Source organism: Photinus pyralis, unplaced genomic scaffold (genome assembly GCF_008802855.1).
Source record: "Photinus pyralis isolate 1611_PpyrPB1 unplaced genomic scaffold, Ppyr1.3 Ppyr1.4_LG2, whole genome shotgun sequence".
In the NCBI taxonomy this organism is placed as follows: domain Eukaryota; kingdom Metazoa; phylum Arthropoda; class Insecta; order Coleoptera; family Lampyridae; genus Photinus; species Photinus pyralis.
Window position 1 is genome coordinate 27975785 of NW_022170403.1, and position 19421 is coordinate 27995205.

Sequence of the window (19421 nt, forward strand, 5' to 3'; positions counted from 1 at the left end):
ATGCCCAAAACTGCTTTCTAAATAGTCAATCTAATAAAATCTGAGCTTAAGACCTGCCCATAAAATAAATGTATAAGAATTGAGCGTTTGGACGCCTCTTCAGTTTAGCGGTAACTTCGATTGGTGCGCCTTTTACAAAATTGGGCTTGCCATTGGACGAACGTGGTCTGGTGAGGGTAGAAGGGAACGAGATTGTTAAACATGGCTGATTTACTGAAAGCGAGATGTAGCAAGTTAGTTTGGTTTTATACGTCCATGTGTGATGAATTCACCTGTATATATTTAAGGTGATAATTACGAGTGATTTTTTTTCCGTGGCGGTATGTTTTGAGGTTGTTCTCTGGTGATAGTGGCGGTTGTTGTTGGAGAAACGTCGCCGGTCACCGATTTTTGGAGTTTTGGTGCGGGGGTAGTAACTTTAAAAGTGTGGAATAGAAGCGAAAGTAAATTTGCGCCAGGTGTTGCGGTGGCGGGTATGACTGTGCAAGACGAAGCTCGTGCAATGCCGCAAACTGCCGCCACCCGCTCCCGATTTATGATAACGGATATCCTTAATAGTCCTGGAGACGGAGCTGCTGTTCTTCGGGGGCGATCTCCCAGTCCAGGACCACGAGATTTATCCTTACATTCTGTACCTTTACATGCTGACAGCGACACTGACAGTTCCGGACATCCTGACACTTCTAGCGTATGCTCTAATGGTAAGTAAGTCAATTAAGCTCTGTCAAGATTTGAGCGCGCGATAAATAAATGTCAGTCTCTAGGAGCGAAACCGCGCGTCTCGCAAACAAATAAAACAAGAATAAAAACCGTATAGGTACTACGTTTTACTGCCCGATGTACATAATTGTAATTATTTCATTAAAAATATTACCTACTCATTTTATTTTTAATGCCGGCATGAATTAAAATACTATTTATTGTTACGGCGCGCTTCCGTTGTATTGTATGCGCACGCAAATGTTACATAAATATAGGAAACATATATCGCATCGCTAATTTTAGAAATCCGCAAATGAAAGTTTGCGCAATTATTAAGTAGGTACTTACTCTACTTCTCTACAGATATACCTAATTCTCATTCTTCGCACACATCATTTGAATACTGCATTTAGTTTTAAACAAATGCTACGCGATAAAATTAGATGACGCTTGGCGGAATAAAAAAAGATAAATGTTCATTTTACTTGTGGGAATACGCATCAAATTAACTTCAATATTTAAAAGCTTTACAGAATAAAATTATATAATAGCGCGATTTCAATTGGCAATTAGATTTTTTCCTAGTTGCACAATAAGTAATAATTGCTAGATATATATGGGAAACAGTGCGCACAATAACAAAAAATTATCCTAAATTAACTCTAAACAACTTGATGATTATTATAACAGAACCTTCATTGGGTTGGGTGTAATAAAAATGTTAATAATTTCACACAATTTATAATGTAACAAGTTTTCAAAAACAGTATTTTTCACAAGAGCTCTAACAATTGAATTGATTCTTATTACTCGCATTTCTCAGCGGTTTAGCGTGTAGTAACTTGTAACCTCTTGTTTAATAATCTAATTATTACAAGTCATAAAGATAAATCTCAATTAGTTGGTCTCGATAAACATGCAAAATCATAACAAAAAAGTACCTACCATTCAAGGCTGGTGCGTATAATACAAGAATGTAACTACCTGTATAATCAAATTAATGCGGAACTTATGAAAAGCAAACGCCTTTGTAACAAAAAAAAATCTCATTAAATTTAATAACTTTCGAAACGGTGCATTAATAACCGTAAAATTAGTTCTTAGATCGCCGGACTTTGTATCGGCGCGTCGTTTATGTAACATCGGCGACGCTCCTAAAGCAAATTAAAAAAACAACGGTCTCTCGCGTTATCCACGCGACGCCCCAATTTGTACCATTATGCTGCGAAATAACGGTTGTCATACACAAAGAAATGGCTTTATTAAAATATAAACAAAAAAATTAATGACCGAGACTTCTGTCTTCAAAGCTCGGTAATTGAGAAGTGAAAAGGAATGTCAAAATTATTTTCGTATATACCTAATGCAATATAACATATATAATTAAACAAAAAATAAGTACCCGGAAGATAGATCATCTTTTAAAGCGTAACAATGTGTTTCGTAATTACTGTCCTATTCGATACATGACAAAAGTTTAAGAAACAACTAGAACAATGAGCGTTTCCGTTTTCGTGATTATACCACGAACAATTTTTATAGGTAGGTACCTCTACATTAAATTTTAGTAATTACTTTTTATATGGTTCACATCAGTGAGCACAACGTATAATTGTTGCAGAGCGCTTTATTAATAATACGAATTGTCAAATGTAAACAATACCGTAATTTTATTTAGCTGCTCTAAATATGAAAAAAAACGCTATACCATATACGCTTTTTTAATTTGAAGAACGCATCATTATACATTACTTGCATCGAAACACCGATCATCTGTCATGTTAAATTGGAACATACAGTGCTACTTATTAAGAAGTAGACATATGGATTTATGTATACCTAGGTATTTTTCCTATGTCTACTTTCAAAAGACAAAATCTCTTTTGAAGGGCGCCTAATTTTAGGCATGCAAAATAACGTTTTAAAACAACTAAACATCTGGTTGTCATATTAATTAGTTTGAATATTGTTGCTTTGACCAATTTGACTTACCTAACAGAAAATAGATCTCTTACGCTCCTTAAACGGTTACCGGCACTACGCCAATTGACAATAACAACTTTTTATTCAGTTGAATACATCGCTTGCGAACTAAAATAAAAATACGGAAGCCAAAGCAACAATATTCAACGGTACTACACTATCAAGGATTTGATAAAATACCTATGGTTTATAAAAGATTGACGACGTCGGTTATTACTTTCTATAAAATATATTTTATAAAACTAATAATTTATAAAAGAAGTAATATTACACTATCAAATATTTTATAACATATATTTTATAAAAGATCTTTGTCAAATATCCTTTATAGTCTTAATACCGGCCTAAAGAAGTTATTTTGGTTGCACAAAATTAAACACCCTTCAGAAAAAATTTTGTCTTTTGAAAGTAGATACATACCTACCTACATAAATCCCTATGTTTACTTTTTAATAAATAGCACTATACCCTACTATTTGTATTTATTTTGAAATTTTATTTTTATGGTATCGTTCGTTGTTGCGTTAAGTGCCTATCTATATCATTAATAGAGACGACCGGATGAAGAAACGTATTTTGAATGTTTTGTGTTTTTGTTCACAGTTTTAATGGCGTCACTATTAGTATTATGGAAGGATGCGTTCACGCTACTATAGCTTGAACATATGCATGTTCAGAATCTTAAGGTGGTTCGAACATTCCGCGTGGACTCCACCCGGTGTTAGGAGGGTTAAGCTCCCCAAGTTTCACCCAAGCTCCCATAAAGGTCTCCCAAGTTTGTCAAGTCTTCTTAAGCAAGTATAGGTTTTTTTGTTAAGTATTTCCCCAGTTCCTCTCAAGCATATCTCAGGTTTCTGTCAGATGCGTTTAAAGTTATTCTGAACTCCTTCGTATGATCAGTTTATCTCATGTGCCCATAAAGTTTCTTTACCTGTTCTCGAATTCTTCTCTATTCCCCGTGCCCCTCGCGTCATGTTCTCCCATCTACGCTCCTAAGGCGGTGGTGAAAAGGGTAGAGGGGAAAAATTCCAGTAACTGTAGAAATTTCCTTTAAGTTTTAGATTTTGTAGAATATGTTAAATTGGCAGTTTAATAGGTTTGAATTAGAAGGCTAAGCCGTTCTTTAACCGTAAGGATAGATAAAGTGACCACTTTAACCGTAAGAGTAGATGAAGTGAAATAAATGATTGTGCATTCAAATGACATCTGTCATTCTGTCATTTATTTCAAATGCATGATATAAAATGACGTTCAGAACATATGACTATTCTGTTTCTATGGAAACAATCGCGACGGCAGAACCTAAGCTTGCTATTTTTGACGTCTCTAATTAAATTCAGAATTGTCAGAAGCTTTACAATGATTTATATGGCTTCTGATATAAAATAAAGTTTTGTATTATACACGACGATAAATAGGAAAACTAACCATCTCGTGAAAGTTAATACTTAACATCTTTCACTCAATGGTTAAAATATCCCTTTATCGTCTTGTAGCCTGTAACTTTTGAACTAGTAGCCCAATCTTGGAACTGTTTGAAATTATGGATTCTACAGGCCACATTCTATAAGAAAATTTTTTTCCCGGTCGATCTGAGACAATTTTTTTTCTAGTGTCGACTTTTCTTTTTCGCGGGCTCAGAAAAAAGTTATTTTTCTATAACCTTCCGTACCAAAATTTTTTTCCGATCTGAGACACTAAATTTATCGACTGGGAAAACACTTTTTCTTATTAATTTTGGTGCGTAGAATCCAAAACGATTCGTACTTTTTCGATCAGACTTCTCAATCAAAAGTTATAGACTAGAAACCAATTTCGAAAGAAAATTCAAAGGGCTGTAACTAATACATAACTATTATTGGGAAGTGTATGACACGTATTTTAAGGAAAGTGTTGCTATGTAATGTACTATGGCGTACAGCCACTACACCACCAAAACATCTGTGCAGCTAACCAAATAGAAATCGAAACTGAAACTCAGTAATCTCTTCTCGTACACATTCGGCGTCTGCTAAAAGAAAAGTGCTAATAATGACTTAAAATTTTTTAATTTAAGACTTGGTGGCCATGCGAAGATTCCAAAAAATTTATTAAGTAACAAATTTTAATTCACACTTGAAATAAATCTTAGGCACCAATAGAAAAATCCGACATTAGAACTCTATCTCGATCGCACAAAGGACTCGAATAAACGCACAATTAAAATTTATTGACAATGACAATTTATTCCGATGTGCATGAAACAAAATCCCTGAAAGAAAGAAAAGCTTACAAAGCTTATTTGGACCCGCACGCAGGCAGTCGACAATTAAAATAAGAAATCTGAAGATTACTTAAGTTTTTTCTCCATAATCCAGTCGTACACTGAGCATCAGGAAACTTCATTGTTTCTTTTAGTCCAGTCGATGTAATAAAAAGTAGGAGGGTAGCTGGAGAGTATTACAAAGTTACTACTGGAATTTTACAGGTCGTATGGAGGTACACCAGGATACCCTAAGCTTTCGATCTCGAAGACCGTGTGCTAACTTGAAGGGGGGCGTAAGACGTAAGAGCTGATGTCAATGACTTCGGGGGCTGTTGCTCCTGAAGACATAAACTGTTACATACTTGAAGATCTGCTTGGAAAGAGAATTTTAAAGACTTGAAACTGAAAGATAAGGGTAATCTGGCATCTGTTTCCTTTTCAACGAGGTTAAAAAATGCACAGTAGACCCACTCACTCTAATACAACGAGTGTGCATAATTAAATAATGAGGGACCATAGGGGTCACATGCGTTCCAAGATGAGTGATTAAGATAAGTAACATCGAAATGATCGTAATACATAAATATAGACCCAAAACCTTTCTTTTACATTTCGAAAAATTTTGATTAGCTGTATTTCGGTTAGTATTGGGTCTAAAAATTCGTTCTACCAGCGAAATTGTAGGAAATTTAATGTTCTACAACTTTATAATGCACTATGATACAAAAAATATTCTTAGTTTACGACATATAAGCAAAAACCTGGTAAAAGAGCCGAAATTTTGTAATATTTAGCCACCTTCTAAGTTAGCACATGGTGCTCGAGGTCAATAACTTAAGATAGACATCCTGGGTTACCCTCAAACAACCAGTAAAGATTCTATTAACTTTAGAATACTTTCCAGATAAAAACTGGATATCGACTGGACTGTGGATACGGACGAACCGTTTTAAAAACCTTCCACAAACTTTTACTACTTCTCTTGACAATAACTGATAAGATCTGGCGCGAAAACTAACAGTCTCGTTTTATAAACTCCTTCCTTAAAAAATTTCAGATAATGCGCCAAACATAATGGGTCCGTAACGCCAGTTTCGAAACAACGGGTCTCTACTTACGCCGAAAATAACGCGTACATCGTAAAACACCTGCATCTTCTAACATCGCAAATCAATCAGAAACTCTTTTATAAAGTACGCAAATTGACCAGATGTATCTAACTTAAAGCATTTTATCTAAATGGAATAAATTCCAAAAGTGATCAAATTTAAACAAGAAAATAATTCGCAATTACAAACAATTCTAAAAGGAAAAATAGAAACTGATATTATAAATTCAAATACAATAAACCAACTCTGCGCTTATTTCGTAAATAATCCACCAGATTTACAGTACATTACAATAGAATGAAATATTGTCATATACAGGGTGTTCCGTTTTTATGTTTGGTGTTTAGACCGAAATAACGTTGTTTACACAATTTCTCACTCCTATAGGTATATAACTCGACGAACCCTCATTTTTAGAATTCGCCTAAGATTTCCCTAAAATTCATTGCCCTAATATGAGAGTTAAAGACGAAAATTGATGAATGAGTATAAAGCATAAATGGTTTAAATCTTAAAGTCGAACGGCTTTGTGACTCCAAAGAAACACGATGAAATTAGAAAATCAATACATTCTTTAATGCTTTCGAAAAGGTGTCGCAAAATCAATTCGTCAACACGTTAACCCTTTTTGCCAGCAATTGACGTTAATCCCATTAAACCCCTTCTATCGAAAATTTCCAATCGCGTCCAAAACGTATGAATGAGCCCTCTCTATACGAATTGTTATACCGTCTTGACGTTTTAATAATAACATAGTCCCTTAAAGTCACCATACGTTAAAACTCCCATTTCTTCTCAAACGTTATACCATTATCACATATCCGATCTTTGTGTACGTATCCGGTCATCGCAATCCCTCTTATGCAGATTAATCTGAGTAGGAAATGAGTTCTTTTGTATAGATCTTAATCTTTAATGACAGCAAAACATACAAGAAACGAATATGCTGTAATTAAGTTCGAGTTTAAGGTTATTTTTCGAGAGAGGGAATATCAAATGGGATATCGATTCGTAGAGTAACTTTGGAAAAATACATCGGCGCATTTAAATGGTTTGGTTTTGGAAAAACATTTCCAAGTAGGTAAATGAAATCTTTATTTGTAGGTTGCGTTTAAGGTTAGTTTTGCGTGATATGACATCCCATTATAATCCGTTCAAATATTTACCGATGTAATCGTAGTCTTTTGCTCGTGTCGATCTAAATTATTGTGTTTGAACGTGAACAACCGTAATCGAATTTTGAATAAATAATGAAACGATCTGATTTTTATTTGGTTTGGATTATCGGCCCAAACTGTTTATTACAGGATCAATATTTGATTACTTTCCTTTTGTGTTGTATAACGTTGGCATTAGGTCGGGTTATTAGAATTATATGTTAATTATGGATTCTCTAACAATTTCGGGCATCAGTATAATCATATGCACGAATTAAAAAAAAAGTTATACGTTACTCGTTCGGGGTATTTATAAATAAATTTGTGAGTCAGGTGATTGAATAATAGCGCGTTAAGTAGATTAAATTTTAAGTGGTTCGCTGAGAGGAGAATGGGATAATCTCGTCACTTTTGACGTTTGACTGTCGCACCTTTTGTATTTAAACGGTGTTGTTGAAAATCACTACCAGTTTATAAAACAGATATCTCTATCCTACCAGTAAAAATTTTTTAATCTCATATATGCGCCATTATACTTATTGGATATCAAAAGATAGTCCCACATCAGTAGAAGAGGGACAGATATTATCAAATAGCAAACAAATTTCAATGAATGAAACGTTTACCTCCCATCCATTCCGTTTTACATCTGCCGGTTTGCCCATTTGTTGAAGCTAACAACAATTTAGAGGCAATTTATCAGGATGGTATAATATAAATCCACCAGAAAAATAAAGATTTCCAACTTGGGGGTAGAAAATAAATGTTGCACGTACACAGAATGTAGGTAATGAGGTACAAGATTCCGATTAACATAGATAATAGAGCATAAGTTAAAATTTTAGAAGGCTAACGGAAAAACTTAAGAGAGATCTAAGTGAGGGCCATTTTTTTAAAGGCTTGCAAAAGACGATTGCAAAAGTTGCCCTGGTAACATTAAAATTCGAAATGTATAAATCAAAAGTCCAATAATTATTGGTTCAAATAAATAGACTCCTCAAAACGAAAACGGTGCTAACTCCCTGGGAGTGGGGCCGTTATTGCGTGGCGCCTCAAAACATTAACAAAATGTACTAATTGTCTGAAATGTAATGCCTTTCTTTACAGATACCTAACAAGAGCGGAAAACTATCATTGTCAATTTGTTTATTACTAAAACCTACTCATTTTGCAATCATCTTTGTTAATTAGCTTTGCATTGTAAAAATTTCCAAACTTTTGGTTTTAAAACTTGTTATAGCTTTCCATGAATAGTGTGATTAAAACATGCATTTTTCATAATAGTGTGTACATACAAAAATCTCATTTTGAATGTGTATGTAATAAAATTGTATAATTAAAAAAAATTAATTACTAATTTGCACTCATCTACAAACCAACTCTGATCATTAAATGTTAAACATAATAAAGTATAATGTATTATTTAATTTTCAAGGGCGAAGAAGGAAAATTGCTATTTATCAAATCACTTAACATACAAACAGAGTATTATAAGATGTTAAATTCTGACAAAAAATATGTTAATTTTGTTTTGGAGCACATTCATATTAATCACACATTAAAAGGTGAAGTAACAAAATAGTTAATTTTATTATTTATTATTCATATTATTACGAAACTTAATAAACAGTTTTTTTATTCCTCGGCACTTATATACATTATGCGCCGACTATACAAATTTAATTTTCATTGCCAGTATTGCAAAAATCTGAATTTATTATATGTATTATTATATAAACCTTCACGGTAGACAGTCAACTAATTTAATAAGTCAAATTGCATTGCAGAGGATTGTATTTCCCGATAATACGATTGCGTTTTAAGGTGTAGCGAACCTTAGGAAACACTTGTCGATATAAAAGCATTACCTATTTAGCTAAGTAATACCTAGCTACTTTTTTGCTATAAAGTTATAAATGCTAAACGTGCAAAACAGCATTTTTTAAACAGTCAGATGTAAAAAAGTAAACAAAAACAGCGTTTATATAGGTATCTATTTGACACGCTTTGTGTTTACATTGATAAGTATAACAACTTTTTGTGTTATTATAATAACTTTCAAATGTCTAACCGCATTTCTTTAAATACCTATCGAAGAAAGGCAATTATGTAACCCATTTAAAATCTGCATTGCTAACTAAGGAATTGCTTGTTCATCTATTTGAAGATACGTGTAGAAGGAGGACGGAATTTATCGGTTTAGGTATTTAAACAATGCATAGGTCAACAAAACTAACAACTACTCGTAGAAGTATGTGACTAAAATGTATCTAAGTATAGATAAATTAGTTAACTGTGGATGAGGAATTCGAATGTGTGGAAAAGAACTTAAAAAGATTGTGGCACGGGACTGCCAGTACTGAGATCTAAGCCTCTCATGCACAAATAGGCACATTTTGACTGTGAAAAGGAAATAATTTTTTAGTATTATCGTCAGCATTTAGAAGCCGCAAGTGTGGTGCTCAGTTTGAATGTTCAATTTTCAAATTATGTGAAGGAAACGCATTTTTTTATTGTCATATGTATGTTCTGTTCTTTATTTATAGTTGGTTATTTTCCCCAAAATACAAATGCCACAAATGTCGCTGTCATTTTTATGTGAGGCAAATTCCTTTATATCTGAAAATTACACTGCTTTTACTTGTGATAATTGCGACAAATTTTTTAGAAATGAACATCGTTTGCAAATTCGCATGAGCAAAGCTCGCAAGGAATCTACTAATGTGGAATCATCATTTTCCCCGAAAATATCAAGTTAGCATATCAACCGGAATCAGAAATACGGCATCAAATCCGGCGAAGTTGTTTCGGCCTCCCTTTTTCACTCCGGAAAATCAAAATGAAACTGTAACTAACTTATCCTCATCGCCATCATCCTTATACAACATGAATTTTCACTGTTTCATCTGTAAAAGGCAATTCCAGAGTAAAGCTGGATTTAAAATTCACCTCAATATTACAATCGACCAAATTTATTTTAAAAGATTTCAAGAGAGTACCGAAAGCTGCTCGTATGCTTGTCTCCAAAGAGCTATCCCTCCATCTTTGCGGTTTTAAAATTATTGGGTACCAAAGGCAGTGTTGAAGCTAGAATTCATTCTACTAGACGTTATTTCCAGTAGCGCCCTAAAGTACTACTGAAAATCGACTTCATGAATGCTTTTAATATGGTTGATTGAGAGGAAATGTTGCGAGAGGTTTTAGAAAATTTACCACAATATTGCCACTTTTTGAATCAATGTTACCGATGACTCTTCCAATCTTTATTCTGGGTCCGAGTTTATTTCTTCTCAAAGAGGTACCTATTCAACAAGGCGGTCCTCTATGTCCCCAGCTATTTTGCATGGTAATAACGTTACGCTCAGAACTTAAGAGATGCGATATCGGTATGGGATGGGACGTGTGTTGTTACTCTCACGAAAGGCTGGAGAGGCAGTCCGAATACGAAAAAACGATAAAAAATTGTAGTATCATATTTCAGACACAATTTTTGATTTCATACCTCTTCTCTTTGAAAGTTTTGGTCCTTGACGAGCCGATTCTAAACAGTTTATTAGTGAAATTGGTGTCAAAACTCGTGGTATTACTAATGAAACAAGATCCAAGAGTTATTTAATTTAACAAATCAGCATAGCGGTCCAAAGAGGAAATGCTGCATCTGTGTTAGGGACCTTACAATTTTCTAGTTCTCTAGTTTTTAAATGACATATTTTATGCTTTAAATTAGCTTTGTAGTTTATGTATGTAATAATTAAGCAAAATTGAATTCATTATTAAAAGGGGCGAAATGTTGTAAAGGAGATAATTATTGTATTTTATAGCGTAGGTTAAATTGACATTTTAATAAGTTACCCTCTTTAACCGTAAGCGGAGATAAAGTGATCACTTTAACTGCAAGAGTTAATAAAGTGAAACAAATTATTGTACATTTTAATGACTTCTGTCATCATTCTTGTTTCAAATAGGACGCGGAACACGATATCAAATGACGTTCAGAACATATGACAATGCTGTTTCTATTAAAACGACCGCGACGATAGAACCTAAGCTTGCTATTTTTGACGTCTAAATTAAATTCAGAATTGTCAGAGTTTTACAATGATTTGGCTTCTGCTATAAAATAAAGTTTTCTATTATTCACGACGATAAAGGGCTATTTTAACGTTCGAATGAATTAAATTTGATTGATTTACCCTAGGTCTTGATTTTTGTTAATTGTATCTGATGTACAGCACAGTACATGGTGAAAATGTCTGAAACACTGAACAATTATGTCTTCAAAACAATATTTCTTTGAAGAACCTTTTATGGTATCTAAAACTATAAACAGTATTTGCCATAAAAAAATGCCCTTCTTGACCATGCAGAAGTGCAGCATTGTTCACAAATTTAAAGTACGTAGATTGGTAGCAAACTTTGTATAATTATGGGTACCATAAACAGTTTCTTCAAGAAAATGTTTTTTTGAATATATATTCAGTCTTCTACACAAAATGTCCACCCTGTATGTGTTATGAGCAGGTAACTCTATTAATTAGAGCATTTTGCATTCGCCTAAAAGTGAGACATTTCCTTTGGCTTAAGAGGACAGTATTATACAATTAGGGGTTGAAACCCTTGCATAAAAAGATTCCCCAAAATTGTCTGGGCGTTTTTAAAAATTGGACAGGCTGCAAATATAAAGGGTGATTCAAACGAATTTAAATCTTGGTTGAAATTTGGCATCAGGCCTGAAAACACTGTAAAGAAAACTAAAACAATATAACATAAAATAAAACATATATATGCGTTTCGACAGCAAACTTGTTAAGATCAACAAACACCTAGGTACAACTGAAAGTTCTTTCTTTGCTTTACTGTCGAAATGCATATGCTTTATTGAAGTTGTGTTGTGTTTTGTTGGTGTGTTTGATTCAGTTTTTGATATCTTTGGGTTTTTTAAGACAAAAGTTAGTTGGATGGATAACAAAACGGAATAATTTCATTAAATCTGCTGGCGCTCGTAAAATAAACGGGAGATGAATGAGACATTTCGTGGTGTACTATGGAAGAGAAAAAAAAATTGTCTGTGACCCGCACACCTGTGCATGCGCGTTCTCCCTAAAAGCTTTTCAGCTCTTCCTTTTCTGTCTAAAAATATGTGTACAAAATTTGGTTCTAATCCTCGTGCTAATCGGTTCAGCGATTTAGCTGAAAATGAGACTGCAGATAGACAGACCGACCGACATTATCAAGATTTTGTATCTGATTCGGATTCCTTGTGGTTCAAAACGAATTTCCGTAAAAAAGAGTGAGGGGTCATTTTTTACCCCCCAATACCTTCCTTACTAACGTGAGGGTGGCAAAAAACTAACTTTACAAATAGCTTTTACCGATAAAGTTGAATGCTGTAGATTCTGCTAACCGCTGCATCTTTAAAAGTAATTAAATGGTGAAGAAAACCAAAATTACTCTCCTTAATATGAACTAAACAGACTTATAGGTATTTTACATCACTTAGTTCCATTTTAGAGCCGTTTTCTTTTCGTTATACGGGTGAAAGAAGACGAACAGTCATCAGAGTTTATATGTGATGTGTGCCAATTTTGTATAAACCGTAAACAAAATGCAGTTTAAGTTCAATTAAAAAATCGACTCGCCATTTACTCTGAAAAACCATCTAAGTGATGTACCGGCCCATAATTTACCTTTAATCATTCCGTTAGCCGACAAGCATCAGCAGTAATTTGCATTGCACCTGTTTTTTTCGATTATTATAAATTTAACATTAACTTACTACAATGTTTATTGTTGTATTGTATTCGGGATATATTTGAAGAAGATGGTTATGTATGTATGCTGCCTGTATCAACTGAAGATGATTAAAATTCGGATGTTTTAAATTCGGCGGCCTTTATCGCAAGCAGTACCTACGTTTTGGTATACGAGGTGTGTAAATTAAGTAATGAGACTCATGTTCTAAATATCTATTTGGTATTTAAATACAATTACAATAATTCATGACTGTCTCTTTAAAAATAGTGCCTATCTCTGGGAAGCCACACAGTGTTGGAGAGGATTCTTCGATTAGTCGTGGCAGTGCTGGAACTCGTATTCTGAAATGACATTCAGCTGGTTGGTTAGGGATTTTCGCATAGATTCCAATGTTCCAAAATGTCGCTTGAATAAACAGGAAATTGTTTACTCATAAAAATTCACTTTTTTTTGTTTCTGGTCCATACCAGTATTGATAAGTTCCAAGAAACAGATTTCATTTTCAGCAGATGCCATTTTGATTTTCTGAAAGATTTTTGAAACCATTTTTCCACAGATTTTCTTCATTCTCATTCCATTACAGTTTTATGAATCGCTTGTATGATTCAAATTCACGCAACAATTTGAACAAACTAGATCGCTAGACCGATTTCGTTGTTCAATGGTAGAGCATTGGGATATAAAGCCGGAGGTCGGGTGTTCGAACAAAAAGTTATATTTTACAAGAAAAATTATTACGGAAAACCGCATGAACACTCTAATTTCAAAATGGTACTGTGCGTGTATGACATGTCCCCTTACTTAAAGTTTGAGACGACGAGGGTTGCAGGGTTAGTTTCATTACTTAACTTACCTACCTCGTATAATCCGGGAAATAGAGACTGAAAAGGAGAGATTTCACGCAAAACGACAAGTAGATATGATCTAATTTGTTTGCATGTCATAGAGAGTCGTCTGGCGGTTAAGGATCCAAGTGTTCGACCTTCCACCCCTTGTGCTTCCCCCCGTACCACCCCTAAAACCCCCGAAATTTGGTTGGTCTTTTAATTCTTCAATTTTAAAGGTTCACTTTAGGTAATCAGAAATTGTGGGCCATAAAATTTTACAAAAATTTGGTATACAAGTTGTAATTTAAAAAACGCCTCAAGCTGTAGCCCCTACAGTGTTTGTCCAAATTTAATGAAACAAAAACCATATCTGATGACTGCAGAAATACTAGAAAAAGTGTTTTAAATTATTATTTTTGGGGGCTACTAAATATTTTAAATGGTATGAGTATGTGTTTTAAATTGAATTTGATAGAATATGTCCCCCTAAATTCAATGATTAATATCCAAGTTACTTCGAGTGCAATAAAAACCGTGGGTGCTTACCAGTGCGTCTGTATCGCGAACGATTCCCTAATCGAAATCGTCCAGAACCAGGGAAGTTTGCTAGACTGGAAGAAATCATGAAATTATATGCTTCTTTAAAAAACCGAAGAGAGAAGAATGCTATCGTTGAATTGAACGTTTTGCTTACTGTCACAGAGAATCCACAAAGTTATATACTCAGGAAATCGCAGCAACCATTGGAGCATCACATCCAACAGTTCATGCAGATTTAAAACGACATAAAACGACATACATTCCGCAAAAAGTACATGCACTGGAAGATATTGATGTAATGCTCGCAGGCAAGAATTTCGAAATTTCTACCTAAATCAATTGCAACAACATCCACTGTTTTTTAGAAAAATTATTTAGGCGGATGAATCTATGTACATTTGTAACAATGCAATTTTTAATCGAGATATTCATCGAAATTGGAGCCACGAGTTACTGTGGAAACTAACTTCTAGCAAAGATTTAGTTTAAATGTGCGGTACGGAATGTTCTATAATCAATTAATCGGACCATTTTTCATTGATGGGACTCTCAATCAACAACGGTATAGGTACCATGACGTCCTGAATGAAAATTTTCAGGATTTCAACAAGACGGGGCCGCACCACATAACGCTCTACTAAATGCATGGTATAATAAAAACTAAATGTAAATTGGTTGCACCACCATTTGCCCGCAAGGTGGATAGGAATGCATGGAGTAATTCGTAAGTGCCAGTTGTGAACTGAACACAATGGTTGCAATTTTGAGCAGTTTCTGTACAATTAACAGCATCTTAAGTGTGATTTTTGCAGTAATAGAGTAATACTGTTTGTTCACTTCCACTCGATACGTAAAGAGGATTGGTTCCATGGCATGCTGCAAAATTTTGAAAAATTGACTTCTTTTTGTGTGTGAAGAATTCCAATCGAAAGTAACTTTGACATTAATCATTGAATTTAGGGAGACAAATTCTATCAAGTTCAGTTAAAAAAACATAATCATGCCGTTTAAAATATTTCAGTAAACTATTAGTAGCCCCCGAAAATAATAATTTAAAACATTTTAATTATGGCCGTCATTGCGCTCATTAAATATGGTTTTTGTTACACTGAATTCGGACAAAAACTGTAGGCGTTACAGCATGCGGCGTTAAATTACACCCTGTACACTTCCTTTTTGTGAAATTGAATCTTGAAACTTTGACATATTCCTGGCGTCGCCGCCTCTCCCAGGATTTAGTCAACTGTCGTGAGGATGCGTCCCTGGTAGACACTATCAGGGACGTTTCTCCACTACTTTGTTGCCATCGCGCTGGGCCGCGACATATGCCAAACAATGTGGTGGATTTTGTGGATTGGGGGGGTTGTGGGGGGGCGGCTAACTGGGTGTTATCCGACCCGAACGGGTACGGCCACAGCTTCGCCACTGGTATTCTGCCTTAGAGGGAACTCTGCTTTCTAGTGATAGCTTCTTCTCCGGGCGTTCATTGGCTTCCGATGTTCCTATCCTTTGGTCTCGTTCCTTCCTTGTTTTCCCTCGTGTTAGGCTCTTTTTATTGTTGTCCTCTCCCTGCGTTACTTTCTGCCCCCTTTTCCTCCTCCCCTTGGCTACTTGTCCTTGTGGCTGATTCTTCCTCCACCTCCAGTATTCTTCTGCTTTCTTTCTTCCTTTGATGTTTGTCTCTGCTATTCTCTTCCCATCTTCCCATGGTAACCGCCGAGACCTCTACCGTTTGGTTTATGGTGGTGTTCCATGTTTGGCAGGGTCGGCCTTAAAAAGATATAGAGCTCTATAGTGGTGATTTGAACCACTGTATGAATACAACTATCAAATAAGAAATCTGGTATTATTTCAGTTCAATTTTATCCCCTACAAAAAGGGAATTTATTTCAAACCCCTATAGTGGTGATTGTTCAAATATCTAACATTATATCGCTTTCGAACATACTTTACAAATCATTAGTTTGATGGGCATGAATAGTAAATATTGTTGTGTACACAACGTCATGTACGGGTACGTAATGACGGGACACCCGGTATATGAGAGTGTAGGTATTTATTAAGAAAATCTTGCGAATTACTTACGAAAAAATTACAGATTCGCTTCGATTCATTTAAATTTCTATCTCAGAGTTGTTTTTCGTTTAAAAATTTTGTAAATGTGTAATTTTTGTTTGAATTTGATCCTTTTGTAAATTATTCAATGTAGATATGGTTTTAGAAGTAGGTAAGACACATCGGATCATTTGCGATAAGGAATCTTATTAAGTGAAAATTAATCAACGCAGAGTTTTATCGCTGCTAAAAGATAAAGTTTTTCGAAGTGGTGCTTCCTTAAATACTGAAGACAGCGAGAAAATGGAACGGCTGCTAGATTTCGTAACAACCGGTCGAAACGCGTGTATATTTTTTTACGCTTAATTACGGGCAGTCAGTCCTTTTTGTTTTGTCGAAGATACAATAAATCTGTGCCAGAAGCAAGTTCACCAACGTTATGTGAGAAGTTTAATGCGTGTGGTACGCTTCCGGAAAAAGTTTTGTCGAATTAAAAAAGGAAATAGTGTAGTTCGACGAGACCTTTCGGTGAGGTTCTCTTCTTATTAAAAATTAAAAGTTTCTACCGTCCGAACAGCCACCTAAAATTTGCTCATCTTATTTGCCAAGCTAGTTTTGTCTGTTATCTCATTCTGTGTTATAAAGCAAAAAGAAATTACGAGAAATTCAGAAGCTGTGAGTGTTTGCGTGAGTGTCATAAATTCATTGGAATTTTTGGAAGTAGATCGAGGCCACGGAATCTCTTAAATTGAGAAGTGTTGGGTTCATATTGCAGATGGCGGATATGTATGTTGCAATTTTGATTTGTTTTGTACTAGTTGGGCATGTGTTTTGTGAGTGATGTAATGATCGCATACATTGCACCCCACATAACACAAGTAAGCACATTGCAATACATAGTAGGTATACAGCACTGGATTTACGGAATTACATTTCTAGTACACCTACGGTTCATGTACGCACATTTCACGTACATGGTACCTTATTTTTGCACTACTTTGTACATGCTAGGTACGTACTCTGCCGTACATACATTAGACACACTGTTATGTATGTATTCTTCAAAATATAAGCAACTTTGAACGTTTTTTAATAACAATTTCTAAGAGAAATATATATCAAATTTGTATTGAAAAGAAAGCAAGCAAATTTCAGGGATTTAGGGGATGGTGCGGGGGAAGCACAAGGGGTGGAGGTAGAAAACTTGGATTCTTAACCGTCAGACGACTCTCCATGATATACAAGAAAAATTGGAACTACTTCTCATTTTTCAAGTTCAAAGTCTTTAGTTCCCGGACTCAACATTTCTATCGGAAACATCACTTTGTTATTAGCATTTCGGTTACGTCGTTAGGTTCCTGTTTTCATCCTACCCTGGATATTTTAGACATGTCTGGTTTCGTAAGTGCACTTAAACTCTACTGGATTTGGGCAACTTTCGTGTGATTAAAATGGAGTTTTCCCCTTCTCTAGCTTGATAATATTTCTTTGAGAAAATTGAAAAATCCGGGTCCAATAAAATGTTAATAAAGGAAGCAAAGTTTAATATAAAAGTATTCTGCCCCCTTTGACCATACAGAAGTACGTCACTGACCGCGTTCCAGACAAAATTTTCACTCTGTATAACAGCATTCGTGACGAATTTTTATAAGGAAAAAAGGCTTGTAAAATGAAGAAGATCTAACAGTGCTAATTAATGAAGAGACTTGTGAAGGGGTTTTCATCCCTTAGAATCTAAAATGGACGTGCTCGAGTATTCGTCGAACCTAAAAATCACACTGTTTAATTTGTAATGAATCATCACTGTACAAACGAAACAAAAGATTGGCCATGTCTATTGTAAATTTCAAGGCAGGTACCTAGTTAACGAAATTGCTTACATAAACGGAAATAAAAATGACTTAAATATCAGTTTAGTATAAAAGTGATACTCTGAAGAAGCATATAATGATGTTGCCTTTCAGAAATTCATGTTAATGGCCACTGGATTTGGGGTAATTAAATTGGATTCTCTACTTCTTGTCCACGACAAAATCTTGTGTAGGTATAGCTCCAGGTCCGAGTGATGGTCTTTTTTGTGTCTTTAATCTTACTGTTGCGTTTGTGGCAAGGTATTATTTTATAAATATACGGTTTATCTAGTATAAGCTGAGCGCCCGAGTTGTAATGTAATTTCTTTTTACCGTGCGTGTAAACGAAATTACAGTAAAAGATCGTTAGAAGATTTATACGGTTTTTAGATAAATGTACATTAATAGGCGATTTAAAACGACATTGACTTGAAATGTGACTATAAAAATCTGGACACGGAACATAACTTATCAAATAGCGGATCTTTGTGGCTCTAAATACGACTCGTACAATTGCAAAAAAAAGCACGTAATGATCAAAAACTAACACTCCAAACGACTCGTGCGACACGCAAAGCTCTCATAATGTAATTGCCCTATTACGATGTGGGGGTGCGAACGCGTAACAGCTCGCCGTGATACCACACTCAAATGCTAATTTAATATTATTTCATCGTCCTCCACCTTTATAAAACATACAACAAACCCTTCCCAGTGCAAATTAAAACCTCAATCCTCGTGCAAATTAAAATTAATCGCCTATACTCCGGACAAAAAATGAGACCGAGAATAATCAAGCTGAAATCTTTATTCATAAAGTTTGTATTAAAAGCGCTGCTGCCCCTTAATACTTTAGATCGTCCTTAGATTAGAAGTTACAAAATGCCCGCTGTATTTATGTTTGATATACTTGATATTCAAATCATTCTTCCTAACACGCAAACAAACTGTTAACGGGTGTTGTTCAATTCGAATGAAAGAAGAATTTATTTAAATCTGTGTAATAATTAGCCCAAGGGTTATACACAGAAAAAGAATTAGGAACAGCTAGACAATATGAACGTAAAAAGAAGGTATAATTTTTATCCAAATGTAATTACCCTTCCGGCACGCAAATTTAAACTGCGGGATTTAAAGAAACCATATCATTGACGAAAGGTAGGTAATGGAGTAAAACAGAAATTAGATACTTACATGGC

The 19421-nt window shown here is 34.9% G+C and overlaps 1 protein-coding gene across 1 annotated transcript in view; it reads left to right on the top strand.

Annotated features, from left to right (window-relative positions):
- The first annotated feature begins 215 nt into the window (after nucleotides 1–215).
- The window catches only part of LOC116164725 (homeobox protein B-H1-like), a 32277-nt gene continuing 13071 nt past the window's right edge, over nucleotides 216–19421 (top strand). The window contains exon 1 of the mRNA XM_031478935.1: nucleotides 216–701. Within this exon, the coding sequence (XP_031334795.1) occupies nucleotides 476–701 (226 nt within the window). The 5' untranslated portion in view covers nucleotides 216–475. The remainder of the gene's footprint in view (nucleotides 702–19421) is intronic.